This window comes from Colletes gigas, unplaced genomic scaffold, assembly GCF_013123115.1.
Source record: "Colletes gigas isolate AHSC1104 unplaced genomic scaffold, ASM1312311v1 Colletes_gigas_Sc00011, whole genome shotgun sequence".
NCBI lineage: Eukaryota > Metazoa > Arthropoda > Insecta > Hymenoptera > Colletidae > Colletes > Colletes gigas.
In genome coordinates this window covers 1,812,584-1,836,329 of record NW_025106640.1, presented here as the reverse complement: position 1 = coordinate 1,836,329, position 23,746 = coordinate 1,812,584, and the positions used below count along the sequence as shown (strand labels likewise).

The following is a 23,746-nucleotide window of genomic DNA, read 5'->3' as shown; positions in this document are numbered from 1 at the left end:
AGTTTGATAATACAAATGTATATAAATTATTACTTAATTTTATTTCATCTCAATGACGCCCGGAAAGCTCTATACACGTAATTATGGATTATAAAAATATCAAAAGTTTCTGTAAGCTGTCGAGTACAGAATTAGGAATCGATAGACGTGAATTTCAGGATGAAAATGTGAATGTGGTTGTTCCCTTGTTGCAAATAAAATTATAGATGACTTTATTAAAAGAATCTTAAATCTGATTTAAGAAATAGGAGTACATCAGTACAATATTAAATATTCTGTAATGCTTTATAAACAACTAGAACGTATGATACAATTATATATAACTTCTACTACCTATAAAAATACAACGCAACTCTATAAAAATACAATGCTAATTGTCACTCGTATCAAAATCTAAATAGGACATGGGAGAACGAAAAGTATATCGGAAAATGGACATTATGACACTCGAACATCTCATCGGTAGATGTTAAAACGATTCAGGCACTCTATTACACTTGGCTAGTATTTTCGCTATATTATCAATACAATTGTATAGATATAGCTGTAGAATTGCATGAAGAATCACACAATTGGTTTGGCACAGTGGTTTCTTCACGTTTCTCTTTCCGCGCGGAAATCGTAACAAAACTGAAAAGAAAAATATCATCATGTTGATACGCTATGAACATTTAATTTCGAAATGTTAAAGAGCTTGAGCGAGTAAACAAACAATATTTTTAATTAGAGTGTGCCGCGGTCCAAACAATTAATCAATGGGCGATCAACGAAAATCCCCCTCCTCCATAGATTTGTCTTCAATTGTGCATGGTCATATATTTCATTCAGTGACACTATAAACGAAACCATGTGATTATGTGTGACAGGACCAAAACAACAAGGTATTATACTCCAAATAGATACAGACTCAACTGAATTTATACAAGTTACTATTTACGCATAATAATTACAGCTATGCAGTGAAGGAGTCGATAAGGGAAAATATATGAAGCTATCGAATAAAGTGATACGAAGAACAGTATATTTATCGACCCATTTACGTCGGATCTACGATACGGCGGAGCAATGAGCTTTTGTCTCAAATCACTTAGGTTTGTTCGCAGACTTTGTCTTCTTGCCTGACGAAGTGTAACCCTATGCGATCGTCATAAATTTCCACTGACAATTTCACCGTAAATTTATAGCAAGCAAGTCGGGGTAACAATAAACTGAATTTGATCAGAGTTGAACGAAATACAATTTGATTACATTTTCCACGATACGATGGCATATAATCGCACTTCAATTGCACTGTAATCATACGGTACTGCTTACCGTCTAATCGCAGTGCAATCATAATCGTAAATCTTCATAACGTGCAATGACTATCTAATTATCGTGTAATTACCGCCCGACTAGAATGCAATTAAAATCTAATTACATGCGATCATATCATAAGAAATTTAATCAGATTACGTTCTCCCGAAAACAGTCACTTTTCGTTATTTTTTATGCAAGTCTCGGTAAAACGTTTTCAAGGCTTCGAAAGTTATTAATATATTTCGACTATCCCCTTCCCTTGTCCTATCGCCTATAATGCTACAAATATGCCAAATTTAAAGCAAATTGAGGGGAGGGGGATCGACATTGACTAAGATCTGTTTTATCTTACCTCCTTATCCAGGTCTTTCTGAGTCCAGACTTTCATCACAGGAAGTTTATTCTGTAAACAATGTTACTGTTAAAAATGAATACAAGCTGATATACAACGTTATTATTAAAATCGCTTACACTAGAGGAATCCGAGTGAACACTAAGACGCGGATGAAGGACGAATGGGACCCCATCCAAATCGGATGAACCTGGTAGTGTACCATAGATCGATGTGGATCCAACCGACGACGAAGGTGGCTGCGGGGCAGGTCTCGTGGGCCTGATTCTCGCACTGGGACTTAATATTTCGTAATCTCTGTCACTGGATTCCTCCAGTTCCTTTCCCGCATTCCCTCCAATTTGCGGATAAATTCCATTCGTTGGTTTTGGTGAAAACTTTGGTTTCGGTGGCCTTTCAGGAGGTATTTTGTGAGGTGTTCCATTCGATGGATTTGGAGATGCATTTTGAAATAAACTAGAAACCGAAATGTTCGATCTATTGGTTGGTAAATACGAATACGAATGCATCTTTAATCATGTATTAAGTCAAATCAATACTTACTCTATATTAACATACGATTGCGAACTAGAATTCCCATTTGCAATATCCACAGTTTTGTAGCAAACGCAAACTCCGTTTATGACACTGAAAAAACCAAAGTTTAAATATAAACGACAAATAAATTTTACACGATGTTTTTATCGTAAATTCATAAATCTTCACACGTACCCGGCTGCGACGAAACCGCTTGGGGCCATTTTAGATGTATACACTTTGCGCAAAATTCCACTACATATAATAATATCCGTAACTGCTTTCAAGCATAATTCCTTATTTCTAATTTTATAGCACAATTGTTTCTTTCTCCATGCCTTCTGCACTAAAATTCATTATCGCAATGTACTAAACGAAAATGATTATCTAACAAACAGTATTGCGATCAGTCTTACGTATGCTCACTTGAATCTACAGTATAAGAAATCATGCTGTATCCGTCTGGAGGAGAATCTCGTTCGTTAATGACAGCCAGATCTTCGATTACGCAATGAGGTAACCCTTCAGTCTTTGAGAAACATATGTATCTGGCTCTCTTTTTAATAAACAGTCCAGTTTCTCTTCCTAAATCGGCATCAGTGTCTTGATCGTACGTTCTAGAGATCTACACAAATGACGAAAAATAATAAAAATAATTGCATAAAAAACACAGTGAATGCATATAATTTTTAATCATCTTACTCACCACTGTGAAATTTGGTGGACATTTATCTATGTCTTCGACAACACTTATAGCAGTGATTGGCCTATCATTAGGCAGCACAGATGATAATTGATGTACCAACATTTTATTGCAACTGGTCTTTTTAGACATTACTGCAATCCTATTACAAAAGTAAATTCACGCAATTAATAAATATATTTGATTAAAATTTAATGATAGATAACTTAGAGTAGTAAGCAATATTTTTATCATTTTACAGATAAGATATTTATCACCCAAATAATTGTTACAGCAGATAAATCTCTTAACTTGAATATCAAAACATGTTTTTGATTTTTAGAAATACATTTAACGAACAGAATTTGAACGCGTGTTTTCAACAATATTCATCGCGCTTTGAATCATCGAATGTGATTCAAGAAACGTGATCACTCGTTTCTCTGGTCTTCCCCTACTTAATCTCGATGACCCAATTCTCGATTGATATGAAAATTGATCCCACTAATCCTCTTTAAAATATGACGAGAACAATTAAAATTAAATAATATCGTTTAACCATACACAAAAGTCTCGAACAAGGTTAACCATTGAAATGTTCGCGGTAAAGAACTATCGACTTGAACATGTTTTTTTTAATGACCCGTAAACCCGCGTATACGTTCAATTTGCTTACCTTCGTAAATATTACACGATAAAAATCTATAAGCACCGCATATTTCCGTCTGTGTTTACCGTTGCACTTCTAATTACCAGTCAAACAATCCCGACGGAATAACACGTCGATTTTCAAATCGGGTCGCGATCGACTCGTACTTTTTTCCGCCACGCAATCTTATCCTTTCGAAGACTCATTAGAGTGAAGGTACTTTAATGCTTATGAATAAACAGTGGGAAAGAGAAGAGCTGACGAACGAAGAGAGAAAGGGGACAGGGGGACTAAAAGACAGAGAAAAGTAATATACGGAGGAAGAAGAATATATGTACAAGGTGTCTCGCGTACAATGCGGTTGCAAGCTGTTTATTAAATGTCGAGTAAAATGATTGGTAAATCGCGATGTATTGAACTGACGTTTCGCGTCGCGTTTAAAATGAGTTTTTTAACTTCGATAATAGAATCTCAAACCCAACAAATTGACGGATTCCATAAACGTGGCGTTTGAACGCGTAGAATAAATGAAGCACAATACTTTTCAATTGTTTAATAACGTCATTGACGTTGGGAACACCACAAAATAATATGTACATACGTCATTGAACTATAGAACGCACTATGTAGGTATTCACCGCACACAGCAATAAATCGACTAAACGCCTATAGACGTTGATATCAATCGAACGGTTAATATTATACTTTTAACATAACTGTGAGTAAATCATGCATTAATACTGAAATAACACTTATTTTATGTGTCCAACCTATTCAATACAACGGGTTTCAGATGAGCAGTATTTGCTTTGAAAAGAGCTGTCCTCGAATTTTTAAGTTCGTGACATTCTTTTTGAAAGGACAGAAATTCGAAACCAAGTATATTACATAACTGATTTCGGCAAGCTACAGTATATAGGAAAGTAATTTTATCACTACCTTTAATAGTTTCGAAGAAAACCGCTTTTGTAACACTTTTTATGCAAGACACCCTGTATATACGGATTATCAATTGATTACTACTATAAACACTTTAGTATTCACGTATTCCTAAACGATATTAGACACGAAAGTAAAGTAAGATAAGTATTTTCTCTTATAAAGACTGCTGTTCATGAAAATCGGGTTTCTTCTCTTGCTTCTTCGTTAAACGTTTGACTAAATTGATATCAATGACGTCACTTGTGTATATATACACACCACTACCCAGAACCATAATGACTACCGTCTTAACTGACTAGGGTAGTGTGTTCAATACACTAACCTCTGTTTCCGTTCCTTTCACGCCGTAAAACCTTACGGCGCTTTTCTTAGTCGTTTCTATACGATTCACTTCTGATGGTCGTTCGCTCGATTATACGCGTCCCGGTTATATTTGTACCAAGTTAAACCGACGTTTTCCAGGCGATAAGAATGTGAACGAGAATCGTACGCCACCCCTTCATCAGCATTCTTATTGGAAAGCGTCTTTATAAAAGATTTTTTAACACAATTCAAACGCGCAACGTCGTAACACTTTCCACAGCCGTGGCCATGACACTCGAGTTTGATCCTGAAACTATAAAAACAACATGGCGTCTTATTTATTTTTTCACTATTTTTGCAGGGGATCGATTTTAATTCACGTCATCTTTCGACCGTTGCAAACATTTCTACAATTTAACAATCTTTATACGCACGAAGTTGATACAGACAGGTATATTATATTTCTTACTTTTCATTGTTAGAAAAAGGAAAATTGTAGATGGCGCTGCGATGCTTCAAACGCCTGGTGCGACGAGTACCCTTGTTACCTGATCAATTGAATCTGGACATCGAATGGCGACGGTTGGTGGCGTGGGTCTGGTATGAAGATTTCTTTGTGAAGTAAGAATACATATTTTATACGTTCGTTATTGCAGATCACAATTACGCTTTCACAGGTAATATACTATACACTTTTTATATATTATTATAATAATATTATAGACGGTTGATATGCTGTTTGAATTTCAGTAACATTACGAATTTCATAACAACACGTGTTCTTAGTGTTCATCGGTTATTACAAAATTATAAAACCTTTTATGTTTACTGTATACAACGAATGAATCGTATAAAGATTGTGTAAAATGAAGTTTCATTGCGTAAAAATTGAATTTGTGTAATAAGTTTAAAAATATTGTGATTCAAATTTGTTTCTATTAAGGTTATTTTTTCCTTAGATTTGAAGGTCATGGCTATTTTTATTTCAACAAATAAAAATGTGTACATTTCACTGAGTATTGCAAACTTAAATATGGATAAGGTGTAATATATTATAATTCAAATAATTGATATCATATAATGTATAATTTATTTGTTAAATATGGATATGTTTTTAAGTGTTGCAAAACGAAATATGGATACGATAATGAGTATTGCAAGGTAAAATTTATATAAATCACTAGGTATTGCAAAACGAAATATGGATATGCTATTGAGTATTGCAAGGTAAAATTTATATGTATAAATCACTGGGTATTGCAAAAGGAAATATGGATATGTTATTGAGTATTGTAAGGTAAAATTTATATGTATAAATCACTGGGTATTGCAAAAGGAAATATGGATATGTTATTGACTATTGCAAGGTAAAATTTGTATGTATAAATCACTGGGTATTGCAAAAGGAAATATGGATATGACACAAATGTAATACAATTAAAATATTTGGTAGACTATTTAATTGAATATGGATATGTTAATGAGTATTGCAATTTCATATATTGATATGATATAGAGTATTGCAATTTTAAATTTATCTAACTCACTAAGTATTACAAAACAAAATATGGATATGACACAAATGTAATATACTTAAATCATTTGGTACACTGCTTAATTTAATATGGATATATTCTTAAGTATTGCAAATATTTATGTATATGAATATTGGGCAGAGTATTGCAAGGTAAAATTTATATAAATCACTGGGTATTGCAAAAGGAAATATGGGTATGACACAAATGTAATACAATTAAAACATTTGGTAGACTACTTAATTGAATGTGGATATGTTCCTGAGTATTGCAAGTATTTATGTATATGAATATTGGACAGAGTATTGCAATTTTAAATTTATGTAAATCACTAAGTATTGCAAAATGAAATCTGGATATGTTAATGAGTATTGCAATGTAAAATTTATGGAAATCACTAGATATTGCAAAACGAAAATATGGATATGACACAAGTGTAATACACTTGAAACATTTGGTAGACTACTTAATTACATATGGATATGTACCCGAGTATTGCAAATATTTATGTATATGAATATTGGACAGAGCATTGCAATTTTAAATTTATGTAAATCACTAGGTATTGCAAAACGAAATATGGTTATGTTAATAAGTATTGCAAATATTTATTTATATGAATATTGGACAGAGTATTGCAATTTTAAATTTATGTAAATCACTAGGTATTGCAAAAAAATATGGATATGACACAAATTAATACAATTAAAACATTTGGTAGACTACTTAATTGAATGTGGATATGTACCTGAGTATTGCAAATATTTATATATGGATATTAGACTGAGTATTGCAATTTAAAATTGATGTAAATCGCTAAGTATTGCAAAATGAAATATGGATATGTTAATGAGTATTGCAATGTAAAATTTATGGAAATCACTAGATATTGCAAAACGAAAATATGGATATGACACAAATGTAATACACATAAAACTTTTGGTACACTGTTTAATTCAATATGGACATGTTCCTGAGTATTGCAAATATTTATGTATATGAATATTGGACAGAGTATTGCAAAACGAAATATGGATATGTTAATAAGTATTGCTAAACGAAATATGGATATGACACTAATGTACCACACTTCAAAGAGTTGGTACACTGCTTAATTTAATATGGATATGTTAATAAGTATTGCAATTTCATATATGGATATAGTATAGAGTATTGCAATTTTAAAATGTGTATAAATTAGTAGGTGTTGCAAACAAATATGGATATATTCTTCAGTATATATAATATTTTGTTATTTGCCTCCGGATCGGAGGCTTTAGTTTAAGTATTCGAAATGATAACCTTGAACCGGCGATCTATACGTTTTATAGCGATTTCATATCGATTTTCAGATACACAGATGATCGAAAGTAATACTCTGTATCTGTGAACGTGTTAAATGTTCGAAACTCGTAAAAAGAAACAATATTTTCATTCATTTTTCCCAGGTTGCTTAACGACATTACGCATTTGTAAATAATGTTGCGTTGTAGCGAAATCCACGTTTGTTTACTATCAAACAACGTAATGAATTGGAAAAAACTTTAACCCTGATGATTTTCAGCTACACTACTTCAGTTCAAACATAATTCCAACGAAGGTAATTTATTTCTTAATACAATTACAGAGAATTATCAGAAACCTCAATTTCGTTTTTCTTTCAGGATCACATGAAGCATGGTAGTTTCCTGAATTTGATATTTATTTTGGCATTTGCTTCTAAAGAGATTGAAAATTATTATGGAAGAAAGCAGTAACAAAAAATCAGTAAGGTGGAAGGAAGTACAATGAAGGTAAGGGATGGAACAGAAGAAATAAGGAAATTCACAAATATATACCTCTGAATATTAATTTTTCCTATAATTTTAATTATATTATAAGTATATTTTGTAACAATTACGTAACATTGTGTATGTATTATGTTTATAGAAATAAAATCGTTTTTATGCATTACTAAGAAGAGTTACAAAAGAAATAACGTAAATTGTTACCCTTATGAATTTAAACCCGTTCACACTAAGTGTGTAAATCAGCGTCATTTGTGCCCTATATATGTTTTAGTAGGTAATAGTTTTGAAAAAACTTGACGTTATTAAATGTTGGTATTTCGGTTAGTTATAATTGCTAAATGCATCGCTACTTAGACGTAAAGATTGTTCGTAAACCATTGAATCATGTGTCACGAAGTCCCATTAAACGATAAGTCTATTTATTGTATAATAAATGTACATGCGCATAGTCGAGACTTGGAATCTTATGGTGGTTGATACAAGTTGGATTTCAGCTGTAGGAAAGTGAGAAAGAGAGGCTCGAGTTCGCCTTCTTTCTCGAATTCCCGAAGCTGCCCGAAGAGCAGAAGGGATAGCGAAGTTTAAGCGCTACTGGTTTACGCTAGTTACCGCTAGTACGCTCATACCTGAATACCGGGTTAGGTTTGGGTTAGGTAGCCACTACCCCCATAAAAGTACCGTGCAGTAGATTTGAAAAGTGGTCGTGTTCGCTTCTACCGGTGCATAATTCGGGTAGCGTCCGCTTGTTGCTATGCACGTGTTTATTTATTTGTGATGCATTTCTACTAGCCGTAGAGATTTTTATAATTTTACTTCATGTGTGTTTTAATCTTCGTTCAACGTAATATTTCGTCGTAAAACCAAGGTAATTTTCTTTATATCAATTTAATACGAAGTGTAAACGTATTCAAATTTTATATGCTCCTAACCTACAAACCTTTCCTGCGTGTGTATATGATTTAACCTTGCTGTGTATCGTAGAAATGAAACGGAATACGTCGCGGCATTCACATTCTGATGAAAAATCGTCGTCATCGCGTAAAGAAGATTGCAATGAGACTCTACGCTCAAGAACCGAGGAAGAAAAATTACGACGTAGACGCGAATGGATGATCCAACAAGAACGACAACGGGAACACGATAGATTGAAAGAAAAAATGATTTTAGAGTATGAAATACGACGCGCCCGTAAAAAGGGTTTACCGTTACCCAAACAAGGATTGTCATGTCATAATCGTAGGAAAAGTAGAAGCAAAACACCACCCAGCCTACATGGAAGAAGTTCTGCATCTAGCACAGCTCGAACTACTATACTTTCAAAAAAGTAAGTAATAAAAACTTTGATTATTAACATATAAATTAAATAGTCTAACTACACTCTGTATGATCGATCTGTTTACACTTTAGATTAGAATCATCGGAGGGAACAACACCCTTGTTTAAGGGACCCGAAGGCACGAAAATTAGTATAACAGAGCTGCGCAAAATCAAAGTAAATATTCATAGAAACATTCCTGGAAAGTCATCGCCCAGTGAGCTTCAGCGGGATATAATCAATCCTGAAGATGTGGTGCTCAAGAGAAGAGCGGGTAATGTGTTGCTTTTTACTATAATCTTCTAACAGGTTTTAGTTATTCAGTACACAAGTACCATAGAAGGAAATAAACTCAACGTGGAAGATGATTGTTTCTGGGTTTGTCTACGAATCATGGTCAACACATTCGATGTTCAGAACATCGTTTTCTAATGTAAATGTGATAAATCTGTATTGTACGCGTCACTCTCTCAAATTCGTTTAGTCTCCTTTTAATACTTTCAATTTAGACAAAGAATATTCAATTTTCACTTTGTCGAATGCAACACTTGAAGAATGGTATATATGTTTATCAACTTCTACGACAACGAAGATTATGGACTTCGACGTGATATTCTATTCTATGTACGATAGTCGAGAATTCACTCAACTATGCGTTTAATTTCTGAAGTTAATATTTGTTTTTGATTCATCCAGGATAGAGAGTATTTGGAATACAACGTTGGATCGCTGTATCGATCGCATAATGTGCAATATGTAAGCACAACATTTTTTACTTTGAGTGTTTTAAAATTGCTAATGCTTAGCGTAATTTTTGCTTGTTGCTTTAATAGTCGTTAACGAGTGTGCACAAAGAATTATCTTTCTGCTACGTTGATGAAGCAGACATAACATTTTTTTAGTAAAAATGAATTCCTGGCAAAAAAATATATGTATGCCGGTCGCGGTCGCCTCTAACATACTAAAATGTATGGCGGCTGGTCGGCCAACGGCTTACAGTGCTTCCAAATTTTTATGTGGTCACATTTTGTGCATTCTCTTTACATCCTGGTGTGGGAATGCGTGCATGTTTAAATATGCTGATTCTTTTGAAGCTTTATTTATGAAAACATGATCAACTGCAAGGTTGATTCGATCCAATATTCATGCGAAGATGTTTTAAACCTTAAGATTCTACACTGGAAGAGGCACAGTTCTACATTGTGTTGCAATTTCAGAGTAAAATTACAAAATTAAATATTAAATCCTGAAATTCTCTAATGGAAGATGCAGAAGTAAAACCAAGTTATTATATTCCTTAAATTTATATGATAGATTTGATTTTATTGCATTCAAATTTCATATAAATAAGTAGAGCTGAAAGAACTAGTGTTCTCTAAATGTTTAAATATAAATATTCGTGTACTTGACTTAATTGGTTGACATGGTGTTTAAAATCTATATAGTATAGAAAAATTCGAACAGGCTTGTGGAATTTTGAATCAACAACTGGAAGATCTTTTTAAACGTCTTGGAAGATGCAAAGCACCTCTGAAGATTTCAGTATGGGACTATTAGTCTACGAAAATAAATTTATTCAATTTAATTAAACTTTGTAAAAGAACTTAGTCATTTTTTGTTTAATTCACTTTATACAGGGTGTTCGGCCACCTCTAGCAAAAATTTTAATGAGCGATAGCAGTGGCCAAAATAAGACGAAAATCAAGAATACCAATTTGTTGATGGAAGCTTCGTTAAAAAGTTATTAACGTTTAAAGTGCCGCCCTTACTGAATTTTTTTCTCGAAAATGCGCAAGATTTCGGGGGTATGTCTATTCACCAAAAATGACTGTAATTGAACCCTACAACCGAAAATAATTTTTCCACAACGATTTGCAATTTTTTAATTTTCTCGAATAATTTCACACCTTCTCTATTTTTTTTCTCGAAAGTGGGCAGGATTTCGTGGGTATGTCTAATGACAAAAACTGATTGTAATTGACCCCCGCAACCGAAAATAATTTTTCCACAACGATTTGCAATTTTTTTTCTCCGTTGAAAAATTTAGGCACCTAATTGGATTTTCAGTAAGGAATTTTTTTCTCGAAAGTGCGTACAATTTCGGAGGTATGTGTAATGATAAAAAATGATTGTAATTGATCCCCGTAACCGAAAATAATTTTTTTAGAACGATTTGAAAAATTTTTTTTCGCCGAAAAATTTCAGCACCTACTCGATTTTTTTTCTCGAAAGTAGATAGGATTTCGGAGGTATGTGTACTCACCAAAAATGATTGCAGTTGACCCCCGCAACCGAAAATAATTTTTCCACAACGATTTGCAATTTTTTTTCTCCGTTGAAAAATTTAGGCACCTAATTGGATTTTCAGTAAGGAATTTTTTTCTCGAAAGTGCGTACAATTTCGGAGGTATGTGTAATGATAAAAAATGATTGTAATTGATCCCCGTAACCGAAAATAATTTTTTTAGAACGATTTGAAAAATTTTTTTTCGCCGAAAAATTTCAGCACCTACTCGATTTTTTTTCTCGAAAGTAGATAGGATTTCGGAGGTATGTGTACTCACCAAAAATGATTGTAGTTGACCCCCGCAACCGAAAATAATTTTTCCAGAACGATTTGAAATTTTTGAATTTAATTGTTAATAACTTTTTAACGAAGCTTCCATCAACAAATTAGTATTCTTGATTTTCGTCTTATTTTGGCCTCTACTATCGCTCATTAAAATTTTTGCTAGAAAAATTTTATTCTTGATTTTCGTCTTATTTTGGGGTGGCCGAACACCCTGTATAGCGTCGTTGATGATTATATTATTCAATATTTTTTTTGAATATGTTTAATATGAAATATTAACGATTCTTGAGAGGAAATATATAAAGTATATGTTTTTCTTAATTTAAAAAAGTAGTTCATATGGTTTGTATGAATTTCAATTTAAAAATGAATTATTATTTCACGAAGAATATTAAAAATGGAATGATCCTTATTTAAATAATTTTATCAAATGGAGAGTAAAAAATCTAGTATTTTCAAAATTTAATTCTCGTCGTAATATTTTATAGGTTATTTTTAATTATGGATATTATGAGAATTATGATAAATTGTTCGTATTTAGAAAAAATAAAGAAATTTATGTAGGAGGCAAAAAAGGGCTTCGAGGAAGCGTTGCCGAACGCTGACGGTTAGGAGCAGCGTAAGAACGCATACAAAATCAGCTGTTGTGACGCATGTGAAAATCGCTCGCCTATTGTCAACGACCGTAGTCGTAAACATGACCGAAAGGCAAACGAGTGCGAGAGAGAGACCATGTGTGCGAGAGAGAAAACTTACGAAAAGGCCAACAGCCGCAAAAATCGGTGTATCGGCAAGCGTGTGTGAGATTTTGTATATAAATCGAAGCGCTACGAAGAACGAGAGATTATTACGTACAAGCGAGACAGCGAGACAGCGAGTGTGAGTAAAATATATGAGTCAGTGAGTGCGAGTAAAATATATATATATATAATAATTTATAACATTAAACTACTGTTACTTATAATTTACCTCTGTTGAATTAATTTAAAAAACCCACAATTTTGGGGGCTCGTCCGGGATTGATCAAAACAAATAAAATTCGACAGTATAAATCAATCAACGTTTAAATCGAGATCCACAGTCAATTTAAAGTGTCATTGTGCTGAAACGAGATGGCAACAAGAAGTGCAATTGAGTTTTCTGTACAAGAATTAAGGGAAAAGCTCAGGTGCCGCGGCTTAGTCACTTCGGGCATTAAGAGCGAACTCATCGGCAGATTGATGGAGGCAGATCCATCCGGTCTATGGGTCCAAGAAGAGGAGAATCTACCCAGCACCGACGCAGCAGTGGTGCAACCGGAAGCAACTCCACTGCGCGTAAGTACAAACGAAATAGAATATATGCGCCGTGAAATGGAATTGATGCGAAAGGAAGAAGCACTTGACAAACGTGAACTTGAACTCGCTCGAAGAGAAATCGAGATTCTGCGTAGCCAGCAACGGCCGAATTTGAATGCAGAATCACGGGAAAACCTTGATTTAACGCCGCAAGATCCTCCAATTCAAATAACCCCTAAGAAGACCCACCACCGAGACAACACCTCGGGTAAACATCGGTGCAATTTCGGAGCTGTTAAATTATTTCGACGGGAGAAGCGAACTCTATAATACGTGGGAAAGGCAAGTGACATTTTTGCAAGCCACTTACCAATTATCAGACGACCTCACTAAAATAATGATCGGCATGCGTCTCAAAGGAAGAGCACTTGACTGGTTTCATTCGAAAGCCGAATACGTCATCATGCCGGTAAACGAATTGCTAAGAAACATCAGGGAGATGTTCCAAAGACGTCAAAGCAAAGTCCAGCTCCGAAAACAATTCGAACAACGGATCTGGAAACGGGAAGAAACGTTCAGTGCGTATCTTCACGAGAAGCTGATATTGGCTAATTATATCGCCATAGATGAAGAGGAAGCAGTGGAATATCTCATAGAGGGAATTCCGGATGCGGCATTGCGAGACCAAGCAAAAGTGCAGCGCCTGAAGACGAAAGAAGACCTGTTGGAGGCCTTCGAGCAGATATCGCTACGCGGACGAGGGCACCAGAGTAACATCCCTACAAGAACCAGCAGCGGTGCGATGCAGCGACGGGATGCGGCGCATGACGTAACGGAGGTCCGGTGTCATAATTGCGGTATGCGGAAACACTATGCGGCCGACTGCCCAATGCGAAGTAAAGGTATGAGATGTTTTGAATGTCGTGAATTTGGTCATATCGCAGCGAAATGTCCAAAAAAAAACGCGAGCATAAAAGACGCATGTAGTGTTTCGGAACTAGCGGATGGCAAATATCATAAAGAGGTTACGATCAATAATCAGAAAATGTCCGCCCTCATAGACACGGGTAGTGATTTATCACTGATGAGCGCGGATCAGTATATTAAAATAGGCTCACCTAAATTAATACGAAACGAGATTAGTTTTCGCGGAATTGGGTCCGAGGGTAACAAAACATTAGGGGAATTCACGACTCATATTGAAATAGATGGAACTTGGTACTCAATTCTGATACGCGTGGTATCGAATACATTGATGCGGCATGAATTATTGATCGGAGCTGATTTCTTACGCAAAGTCGAGTTGAATATCAAGGACGGTCAAATTTCGGTTACGGAATGTAAAAAAGACTCCTTAAACGCGAGCGCACTACCCGAAATATTTAAAATAGATATCGAATACGAAAACAGCCCAGTAGACTTGTCGCATATTGAAGACAAAGAGCATAGGGAAACAGTCCGACGGTTAATACAGTCCTATAGCCCAAACAAAACACGCGAAACGAATATCGAAATGTCTATTGTTCTAACGGATAATGAACCAGTATACCAGAGGGCGAGAAGATTAGCACCATCCGAGCGAGAAGAAGTAAACCATCACGTAACCGAATGGCTGCGCAATGGTGTAATTCAACCGTCTCTGTCACAGTATACGAGTCCAATAGTATTAGTGAGAAAGAAAAACGGCGATTCAAGATTATGCATTGATTACCGGCAGCTCAACAAAAAAATAGTTAAGGTCCGATTTCCACTCCCAATAATAGAAGACCAAATAAATGCATTAGAGAGCGCGAAAGTATTCACAACCCTCGACTTAAAAAACGGATTTTTTCACGTCCCGATCGAGGCAAAGAGTAGGAAATATACTTCGTTCATTATACCTGATGGACAATATGAATTTCGGTACGCTCCTTTCGGTCTGTGTAATTCGCCAGCAATCTTTCAAAAATTCATAAACACAATTTTCGCAGATCACATTAAACAGGAGAAGGTGTTAATTTACATAGACGATTTCATTATTGCCTCGCGAGATCATAATACGGGACTGGGAATATTGCGAGAAGTATTACAGGTCGCTTCATATCACGGGTTAAAGTTTAATTGGGGAAAATGTTGCTTTCTACAGACGCGAATACAGTTTCTAGGCCACATAATCGAGAATTGAACAGTTCGCCCTTCCGAAGATAAAATAGAGGCAGTCATGAAATTTAAGCAACCCGAAAATATAAGACATATTCAAAGTTTCCTAGGGCTTACGGGCTATTTTAGAAAATATATACCCGGATATTCAATGATTGCGAGATTTATGTGTGCGTGTAGCGCGATGGGCACTGACATTAGAAGAATATCAATATACAATCGAGCATCGCGCCGGCAAAAATATGATGCACGTCGATGCATTGAGTCGAAACCCATTACCGTCAGTAATGTTAGTTAAAGAATGTGAGGATAGCATCATCGCGAGAATACGAAAAGCACAGCATAGTGACGCGGCGTTGAAAAATTTCTTTAAGGTGGCGGAACGTGGTCAATGCGAAGGATACGTGGTGCGGAACGGTTTGTTATATAAAGAAGAGGCGGGCGAGGTACAATTGATATTACCCAAAGCAATGCAGCCCCAGATAATTAGGCAGACACATGAGATAGGGCACTTTTCGGTAGCCAAAACTGAGAACCTGTTAAAACGCGAGTATTGGTTTCCGAATATGCGCGCCACCGTTGAGAAAATTATACGAAATTGTATTAGCTGCATCTTATCGGAAAGGAAACACGGGAAACAAGAAGGTTTACTAAATGCGATCGACAAGGGAACAGTTCCACTCGATACGTACCATATTGACCATATCGGCCCCTTGCCGTCCACCAAAAAGAGTTATCAACACGTGCTAGTAGTAGTCGATGCATTCGCGAAGTTCGTGTGGCTGTATGCGACTCGCTCCACAACAACAGCGGAAGTAATTTCTAAATTAAAGAAGCAGGCAGATATATTTGGCAATCCCAGACGGATCATATCGGATCGCGGAACGGCATTCACCTCGCGAGAATTTGAGCTATATTGCAAAAATGAAAACATCCAGCATGTTTTGATAACGACAGGTGTCCCTAGAGCAAACGGACAAGTAGAACGAGTGAATCGCACTCTTATTCCAATGTTATCAAAACTAGCTGCACCAAAGACGAAAGAATGGTTTAAATATCTAGAATTGTCGCTCGCCTTTCGGTCATGTTTACGACTACGGTCATTGACAATAGGGCGACTTTCACATGCGTCCTAACAGCTGATTTTGTACGCGTTCTTACGCTGCTCCTAACCGTCAGCGTTCGGCAACGCTTCCTCGAAGCCCTTTTTTGCCTCCTACACTCGGCCGTCCTGAACAATGCTCCTGTCCTCAGGAGCTGCATTATCGGTTTCTTCCTCATCTGTCGAATATGAATAGTCTGATACGTTTTCTAGCCAGGGCTTCATGTGATCAGCGGATGTCGTTGTTTGTAGTGGCCCATCATGTTCCCCGATTTTTTTCACTTATAACATTAAACTACTGTTACTTATAATTTACCTCTGTTGAATTAATTTAAAAAATCCCACATTTATACAGGTTTTTAAAATCTAATATTGCATAAATATTTTTCTTAAGTCATTTATAAAAATTGACAATGTAAAATAATGTTAATAGAAAAGAAATGTGTCGTTTTACTTCTGTAACTGTTGTTAAAAGTTGATTTAGTCAGTAAATTCGTTATAAAATGACCTGGCTTAGAATTGTTCAAAATGAGCCAGTTAGCAACCTTAACATTTTCAAGGTCTGTCATATCTGCTAATATTGCTTGAATGCTTGATTCATGTACATTCTACACATTGTCTCCATGAATACATTTGCTTAACTATAGGAGAAGGGTCCAAACCGATATTTGAAAGGGAAGAAATAAAGGGGACCACGCTAGACACAGAGGAAGTTGAGGAACACCGTACAATTGTATCTATAAAGTCTGAAACTTCGGGTATGTTCGTTATTTTCGTTATTTTTATTATCTATATACATCATTCTATTTGTAGCACTGCTAGTTTTAAATCATATTTAAACAAGAAAATAATTTCAATTTTTCTATGAATTTTTTATTTTCAGGAAACAAGTCGAAAACATGCAACAGGCGTTCAGCGTCTTTGAGTCTTGAAAAGACTCGAAGTCATAGTCCTCTACGCACATCGTCTCGTCATTCCAGGTTTGTGCCTATATTGGCAGTTGTACTTTGCAAGAAAGCAAAATTCTTGCGATTAGTGATAAGTAACTGTTACTTAAACTTTTATTTATTATTATAATAAGATTTTACAATTGTAATATGGATATGATTATTAGCATGTACATGTTGCTCACTAATTCATTCGAATACTTTCGAACAAAGCGTTTAGCGGTTGTGAAAATGAAGTTACATTAAGATTTACAAAATATTTTCAGACATAACATATTTGATCCTGATATTAATATGTTACTACCGTTATAAAAGTATTTTGAAAAACATAATACAACTTCATTGTTTTAAACATTAAACGTTTTGTTTTGAGATCGTTTGAATATTTTGGCGAGTCGTTGCAGCTAATTTGTGAACGAATATCAAAAATATTAATGGCAAAAAAAGGTCCGTTATTCTGAAAAGAGCATATTGGTTCATAAATTAAGACTCTGTTTATCGAAAGTATGCTGAGTATTGCAATTGTTTTTATATGAAGAGTATGCATATTTGATCATTCTTAATTGATACGATCAAAGTTTATTGGAAAATGATATGTGGTAACACATTTTATTGTGATATCAAAAAACACGAAAAGTACTTAAATATACGATTAGTACATAATGGATTCGCTTTGATATTGTGTATGTTGAATGTTTCATAAATTCACAATATCTAATTTTTTAAATGGTATAAATACTTGGATGTAATTGTGCTTCCAGATAGCTGTTTTAGGCATGTTTTGTTTTATGTTATTACAGTTTGTTTTGTTCTAGCTTTACTAATGCTTCACAAGGATGTGGAGAAAAGCCAAACAGATGGGACACGGACACAATTTACAATGTACCCGATTCTGTGTACATGCTTGCTTATGCTAAACCAATGCTTCTGCTTTATCCTTTAGTATATTAATTTTTTTTTCAAGGACAATGCAGAGATATACATACTTTTTCGTATATTAATTTGATTGGATTAATATAAAATTAATATTTTACAAATAATACGAATAGCTTTTGCTAATAATATTTGTTGCATTTGAAGTGTTAAAACTGAAAGATTATATTAGTGAATTTGTTGCTATCACTTGAATGGTCTATGGTAAAAGCAAAAAAGAATTGCTGTAACGTAACTATTTAAATTATTTCATTGGTATTTCGGGTTTTATTTTCGAGTCTATTACATTGCACTGGTAATATATCGTTAAGACAATGATTATTGAAGGTAAGTAACTTCAACTATTCAAAATTAAATTAAACGAGAGTATCATGGTATCGAGAATAATATTTACTGTATTGCTAACATATTTGTTAGTTCTTTGCATAATCCTTGTTAATTTTATCGAATTGCATTCTTCATTTTCCCTCTTTTTAAATTTTCTTTAATTATAAATTTGTAGTGCATAATTTTGAATGTGTTGTTGATTGTGAATTTTATTAACGTTAAATAAAACTATATATATTCAGTAAGAGAATATAAATATTTCTTCGATAGAATAATTAATGCAGTAATAAAAAGAGATATAAGTTATCCTTATTTTTTCCACATTAAACATTTTTTCGAATGTGGGGCGCTTCTCAAGAGGTTGCGTATATCATTTTAGGAAATACCAGTACAGAAAATCATATTTTTGATCATAAATTTGTTTACATATCGAAATGGTACTACAAAGAGGATAAAGATATGAAATTTTACAATTACGTAATATGAACAATAAACAATTTCTTATATAATATGGAACTACATACGTAATTAAACTTTGCACAAAATATGTATTGAAATTTAATCTACAATGACAATTAATTATTGTCTTTTATATATCCTTTATCATAATTAATATGATTTTTATGAATTGCATAAAATCTGGATAAAATTTCATCCCAGATATCGATAAATAAATTGTCATGACATACGACTAAGAAAATGACATAATTAATATGGATATTGACAAAAATTATTAATTTCACACGGAGTATTGCACTACGTTTAAGTATAGGTTAAGCATAAACATAATAAATCGATTTTCTATATTTCAGTTGTTAATATGTACTCTAAAAAGTTGTTAGATAATTTAATTTTTTATTAATTTATTACTATCTTTTAGGCACGAAGACACGAAGCACGATGATAGAGGAAGTTATAGAAGCGATAGGTAAAAATTACTTAATGGTTTCTTATATTAGTGTACTCTACATACCGTTTCAATTTTATTATATCGAATCATTGCATTATTGATTTAGGGAAAGGGATCGTAGTAGGGATAAAAGTAAAGAGTATAAAGAGAAATATAGACAACGCTCTCAATCGCATAACGTAGATGAAGGTCGTTCACGAGAAAGAAGTCATCGTCGTCGTGATCATTCGCGTTCGAGGGACAAAGACTTTCATCATAGGTATATTATGCAACGTTTCAAATATCATCGCATGCAAAGTAAGGTTTGAAAATATATTGGAATAATGCATTATTTAGAGACGAGCGATCTTATCGAGAGTATCGAGCCAGGTCTAGAGAACGATCTCGAGAAAGAAGAGATAGAGGTAGTGGTAGATCCGGTGAACGAAGGGTTCCTCCACCACACTATATCGAACCGATTCCTGTTCCTATTTATTACGGAGTAGGTATTTTATTTATTCACAAAATTTAGTTATTCAGTGCATACAAAACTCATTTGTTATTCGTTCAGAATTTTGCTCCAAGGCCTATAATGATCGGTCCTTTGGTTCCAATTCGTGGGCAGGGTCCTCTTAGAGGTAACAGACACCCTCCTATGATGGGCCCCTTACGACCATTTGGACCACGATTTATCCCTGCAGATATGTATAGATTACGTCCACCGCCAAATCCTAGTAAGTATACGTACGTAAATTTGCAATGATCGTGTGAAAAGACATGGTGGTTAATTGTCTATGTTTTATACAGGATTTGGACCAATGTTTTAATCAATGTCTGATAGATATTCAATTAAAGATTAGTGATGATGCTTTATTATAAGGTACATGTTCGCACAGTACTTGGTATGCCAAATTCTAATCTATTCTAATTTAATTTATGTACAGTAAGGTAAAAATTTTATTCCGTATTGCGGTATTACGTATCGCGCTCAATTTTTAATACATTTCATTAATGTATGAGTCGTTTGACTGTTGTGTAATTTGTAATTGTACAACTGCCTTGTTAAATTATAAGAACCCCTTGTATAAATTGTATACATACATATATATATCTAATTTTAAACGTAAAAATGTAAGACAATGCGAGTCGATTTCCCGTCTATATTTTTTCAAATTTTAATTCTATACATTTGTGCTGAGATATTAGTCTAATTAGGAAGGGCTTGTGTTGAATTTGTTCATATATTTTAAAAGCATGACGGATAATTATTGTGTAATTTTAATTAATTTGTAACTGTAGATCATGAAATACAAAAATATTTTCCAAAAATGTGGTATATTTATTCGGTGTATTTGCAGCATTTGTGTTTAGAATTTGATACTTAATGGATCTGATTTAAATTTGACGATTGTTAATTTTATTCAATCGTTTTAAAACCAGCCAAAATCAATCTGAACAATAGTTTGTGTTCTGTTGCTTGAAGATATCCTTACCGGAACTGGCTCGTCACCCTATTAGTACGAATAACGACCGTTTATTTTCATTCTTTGCCGGTGAACCGTAAATTCTAAAAAATTCGAGGTACGTGAAAATCATAAATTGAGATCAGTCGAGTGGGAACCGTGGTAGCGAGAGGTCGGAAGGGTGCCCGAGTCCGTGAATTATTATTTCAAACCGGTAATTTCATTCTCCGTTCTTTCGTAACTTCTGATAAGAACGTGCACCTCGATAAATTAAAGGTATTTAACAGTCGTAATTCATTATCGCGGTAACAGTCGGTAAAGGATGTTGATGCTCGTTGGAAATAGTTTCACGAATGTCTGTGACAAATTTCCCACGTGATAGCGCGGTAAGTGTCAGTCGACCATCGGCCACCGGTAGGTGCGTGTCGAAACGGTACGCGTCTTGTGAAAACGTTTGAAAGTCGAGTGTCAACGAATACGTGAATTTTCAAACAAGGATTAGAAAACAGGTATGAATTTGTACTATTTATAGCAGCAATTACATCAATTACATTTCGTAACAACGATCAGCTATCAGTATTCTTAACAAATAGTTTGAAGTACATTTTATCGAACTTAATATATAATATAAAAATTGCATTAACACACTTATCACTTCGATAAATTGTATTATTTCTTTATAAAGCAAGCATGGAAATGTAATACTAATTGCATGAATTCGCTTTGTGGTAGGTACGGAATATAAATATTTTAAATCACGTGATCTTGTGCTTAGTTTTACTGGATCTCGTTAACAAATGTTTTAAAAATAATTTCTACCATAATAAATAATGTGTACGTACGTGTATTTAAGTACTCGATGTAATATCGAATCAATATCTTAAAATTCGATTTACGATAATCGCGTACGATAAATTGTTTTAAATTCAACGGTTACTTTATCGATTGAAGAAATTTACGTCGATTCGTAAACATTTGTTCCTTTTTCGAATTTACAATGATAATAATCAATCATCGTTTGATGAAACAATCTTCTGTGTTCTTGTTGCAACGATTATCGCAAGTATTGTCTGCGATGCGTAATTATCTGTCAGTATCTGCATGTATCGTTGATCACTGATTGAAAGTGATAGTGTTAATTAGATTTTATTATTTAATCGATGCATTTATTTTTGCTCATTATTTGAGTATGTATCTTGTTATAAAATACTTACGTTCTTTCTATTTCATTATTTATCGTACGAGAAATTGATCACAAGAATATTATAAGAACAATCCTCACAATTTTTGTGTATTTTTGCTTTATCAAGCGTACTCAAAAAGAAAAAGGCTAACACGAAAATGTCCATAATCAAGAAATAGTTATTACTTTGAAAGAAAAGTTGAGATTCAGTTCGAAAGATTAGACGTAAAATCGTCGTAATTGCAACATGCGTGCACAATTTTAGATCAGCTAAATTCACGTTGCAAACTATTTGCATTGCTAGTATATTATGAGATTACAATGTGATCAAATATAATCAAGTTCATCGACAAAGTCACGATGCGTATCAAGTTATATCCATAGTTACGAAACAGATTGATGTAACTTTTGATTGACACTTTTGTTCTGCTTTATTCACGGGGCCGTTGGTGGCGTTGGCCACCTTAAAAAGAAAACAATTCTATGCGTGCATGAAAGAACCTCGGGACTAGTGTTTGTAAACACGCGACGCAAATTCGCTGCCTTCTTCTGTCGCTCTCTTCCTCTTACTCCATCTTTGTGCTCGTCCGTGCCTTGTTCTCGGTTCCACGAAATTCTGAAAAAAATCGTCGTGAATAGATTACAGGGAAGTCCGATGTAAGGCTGTTCGAATTTATTCGCGTTGAAATATTTGGCGAATTTAATTCTAACGTCACTCGTAATATGTGAATAGTGTAAAGAGAATTATAATTCAACTTCTTTTTACGTTTATTGTTAATTTTTTTAACCTCTTTAGGGACGATTTTTTTTTTTTTGTCTATTATTGACAGTAACTATAATTATAAAAAAAAAATATTACACAATATTTCAGTAAAGAAAATTTAGATTTTTCGATTATAAGTAGTTTTAAATAATCACACGCAACGTTACTATGCAGTGTTTCTCAAACTTTATCATTCTTTATAAAAAGTTTGGGTTAGATCGAACTTGTATTTTTAGAAATATGATATATTTATTTTTACGCCTGAAAATATTAACGATTTCGACTCGTTACCCCGAAGACATCTGTTCGGCGAACAATGATGTTGAAATATTTGAAATTTATTCGTAGCAGGTATAAAATTGAACCCTAATTCTAATCTGAAGCTGCCGCGAGGGAAATTGACAATGGTCTGTGCGGTTAATAGATCCACGTGCACTGTTTTAATGTCGTTAGAGTGTTTGTAAACAGGTCTGGTATTGTAACATTAGCTGTGTTGTAACTTGTCCTATCGTAAATGGCCGACAGGGTGCAGTTTGTTCCGTTTCACGGACATCTTGTATTGCACCGTCGAAACGATTTACGTAACAACAAACTCGACCATGAAATTTCGAGATAATTTTGCATAATTTGCTACTTCTTTATTGTTGGCGAAAAATGGAGGTTCCGTTTTCACGAATAGGAACGGATTCTTTGTGTTCCGCAACTCCGTCGGAACGACTCCATTTTACTCGTTTCGTTCAATTGTTCGTCAGAAAATCCGTTGTATTT

General features: G+C 34.3%; 3 protein-coding genes across 5 annotated transcripts in view; 2 read left to right on the top strand and 1 right to left on the bottom strand.

Annotated features, from left to right (window-relative positions):
* Positions 1–13: 13 nt before the first annotated feature.
* On the bottom strand, positions 14–5,252 carry LOC122398103 (multivesicular body subunit 12A). 3 transcript variants are annotated; one of them, XM_043397699.1, is made up of 9 exons: positions 5,213–5,252; positions 4,763–5,056; positions 2,874–3,012; positions 2,594–2,792; positions 2,363–2,513; positions 2,195–2,278; positions 1,771–2,107; positions 1,652–1,702; positions 15–630 (listed from the first exon to the last, which is right to left on the bottom strand). In XM_043397699.1, the coding sequence occupies exons 3-9, from the start codon at positions 3,000–3,002 to the stop codon at positions 595–597; spliced, it is 987 nt and encodes a 328-aa protein (XP_043253634.1). In that variant the 5' UTR covers positions 3,003–3,012; positions 4,763–5,056; positions 5,213–5,252; the 3' UTR covers positions 15–594. The 3 variants fall into 3 exon arrangements, with proteins under 3 accessions (XP_043253635.1, XP_043253634.1, XP_043253633.1); XM_043397700.1 differs by lacking the exons at positions 4,763–5,056; positions 5,213–5,252 and adding an exon at positions 3,526–4,313 and having other exon boundaries at positions 14–630; XM_043397698.1 differs by lacking the exon at positions 5,213–5,252 and having other exon boundaries at positions 4,763–5,128.
* Positions 5,253–8,691: 3,439 nt separating this feature from the next.
* Positions 8,692–20,785, top strand: LOC122398510 (serine/threonine-protein kinase fray2-like). Its single transcript, XM_043398436.1, has 10 exons — positions 8,692–8,933; positions 9,050–9,392; positions 9,476–9,657; positions 17,121–17,231; positions 17,357–17,453; positions 19,561–19,608; positions 19,697–19,849; positions 19,927–20,071; positions 20,141–20,303; positions 20,377–20,785. Exons 2-10 carry the CDS (start codon positions 9,052–9,054, stop codon positions 20,394–20,396), a joined length of 1,260 nt encoding a protein of 419 aa, XP_043254371.1. The 5' UTR covers positions 8,692–8,933; positions 9,050–9,051; the 3' UTR covers positions 20,397–20,785.
* Positions 20,786–21,399: 614 nt separating this feature from the next.
* LOC122398492 (protein pinocchio) overlaps positions 21,400–23,746 on the top strand; it is a 70,020-nt gene continuing 67,673 nt past the window's right edge. The window contains exon 1 of the mRNA XM_043398396.1: positions 21,400–21,541. The gene's annotated coding sequence lies outside the window, so the exon portion shown is untranslated. The remainder of the gene's footprint in view (positions 21,542–23,746) is intronic.

Excerpts from the sequence above, each read along its gene's own strand:
- LOC122398103 (XM_043397699.1), bottom strand. The coding sequence starts at position 3,002 with ATGTCTAAAAAGACCAGTTGCAATAAAATGTTGGTACATCAATTATCA. Across the intron at positions 2,279-2,362 it reads AGCGGTTTCGTCGCAGCCGG|TGTCATAAACGGAGTTTGCG; the intron begins GTACGTGTGAAG and ends TGGTTTTTTCAG. Across the intron at positions 1,703-1,770 it reads TTCACTCGGATTCCTCTAGT|AATAAACTTCCTGTGATGAA; the intron begins GTAAGCGATTTT and ends CATTGTTTACAG.
- LOC122398510 (XM_043398436.1), top strand. The coding sequence starts at position 9,052 with ATGAAACGGAATACGTCGCGGCATTCACATTCTGATGAAAAATCGTCG. Across the intron at positions 17,232-17,356 it reads TATAAAGTCTGAAACTTCGG|GAAACAAGTCGAAAACATGC; the intron begins GTATGTTCGTTA and ends TTTTATTTTCAG. Across the intron at positions 20,304-20,376 it reads ACGTCCACCGCCAAATCCTA|GATTTGGACCAATGTTTTAA; the intron begins GTAAGTATACGT and ends TGTTTTATACAG.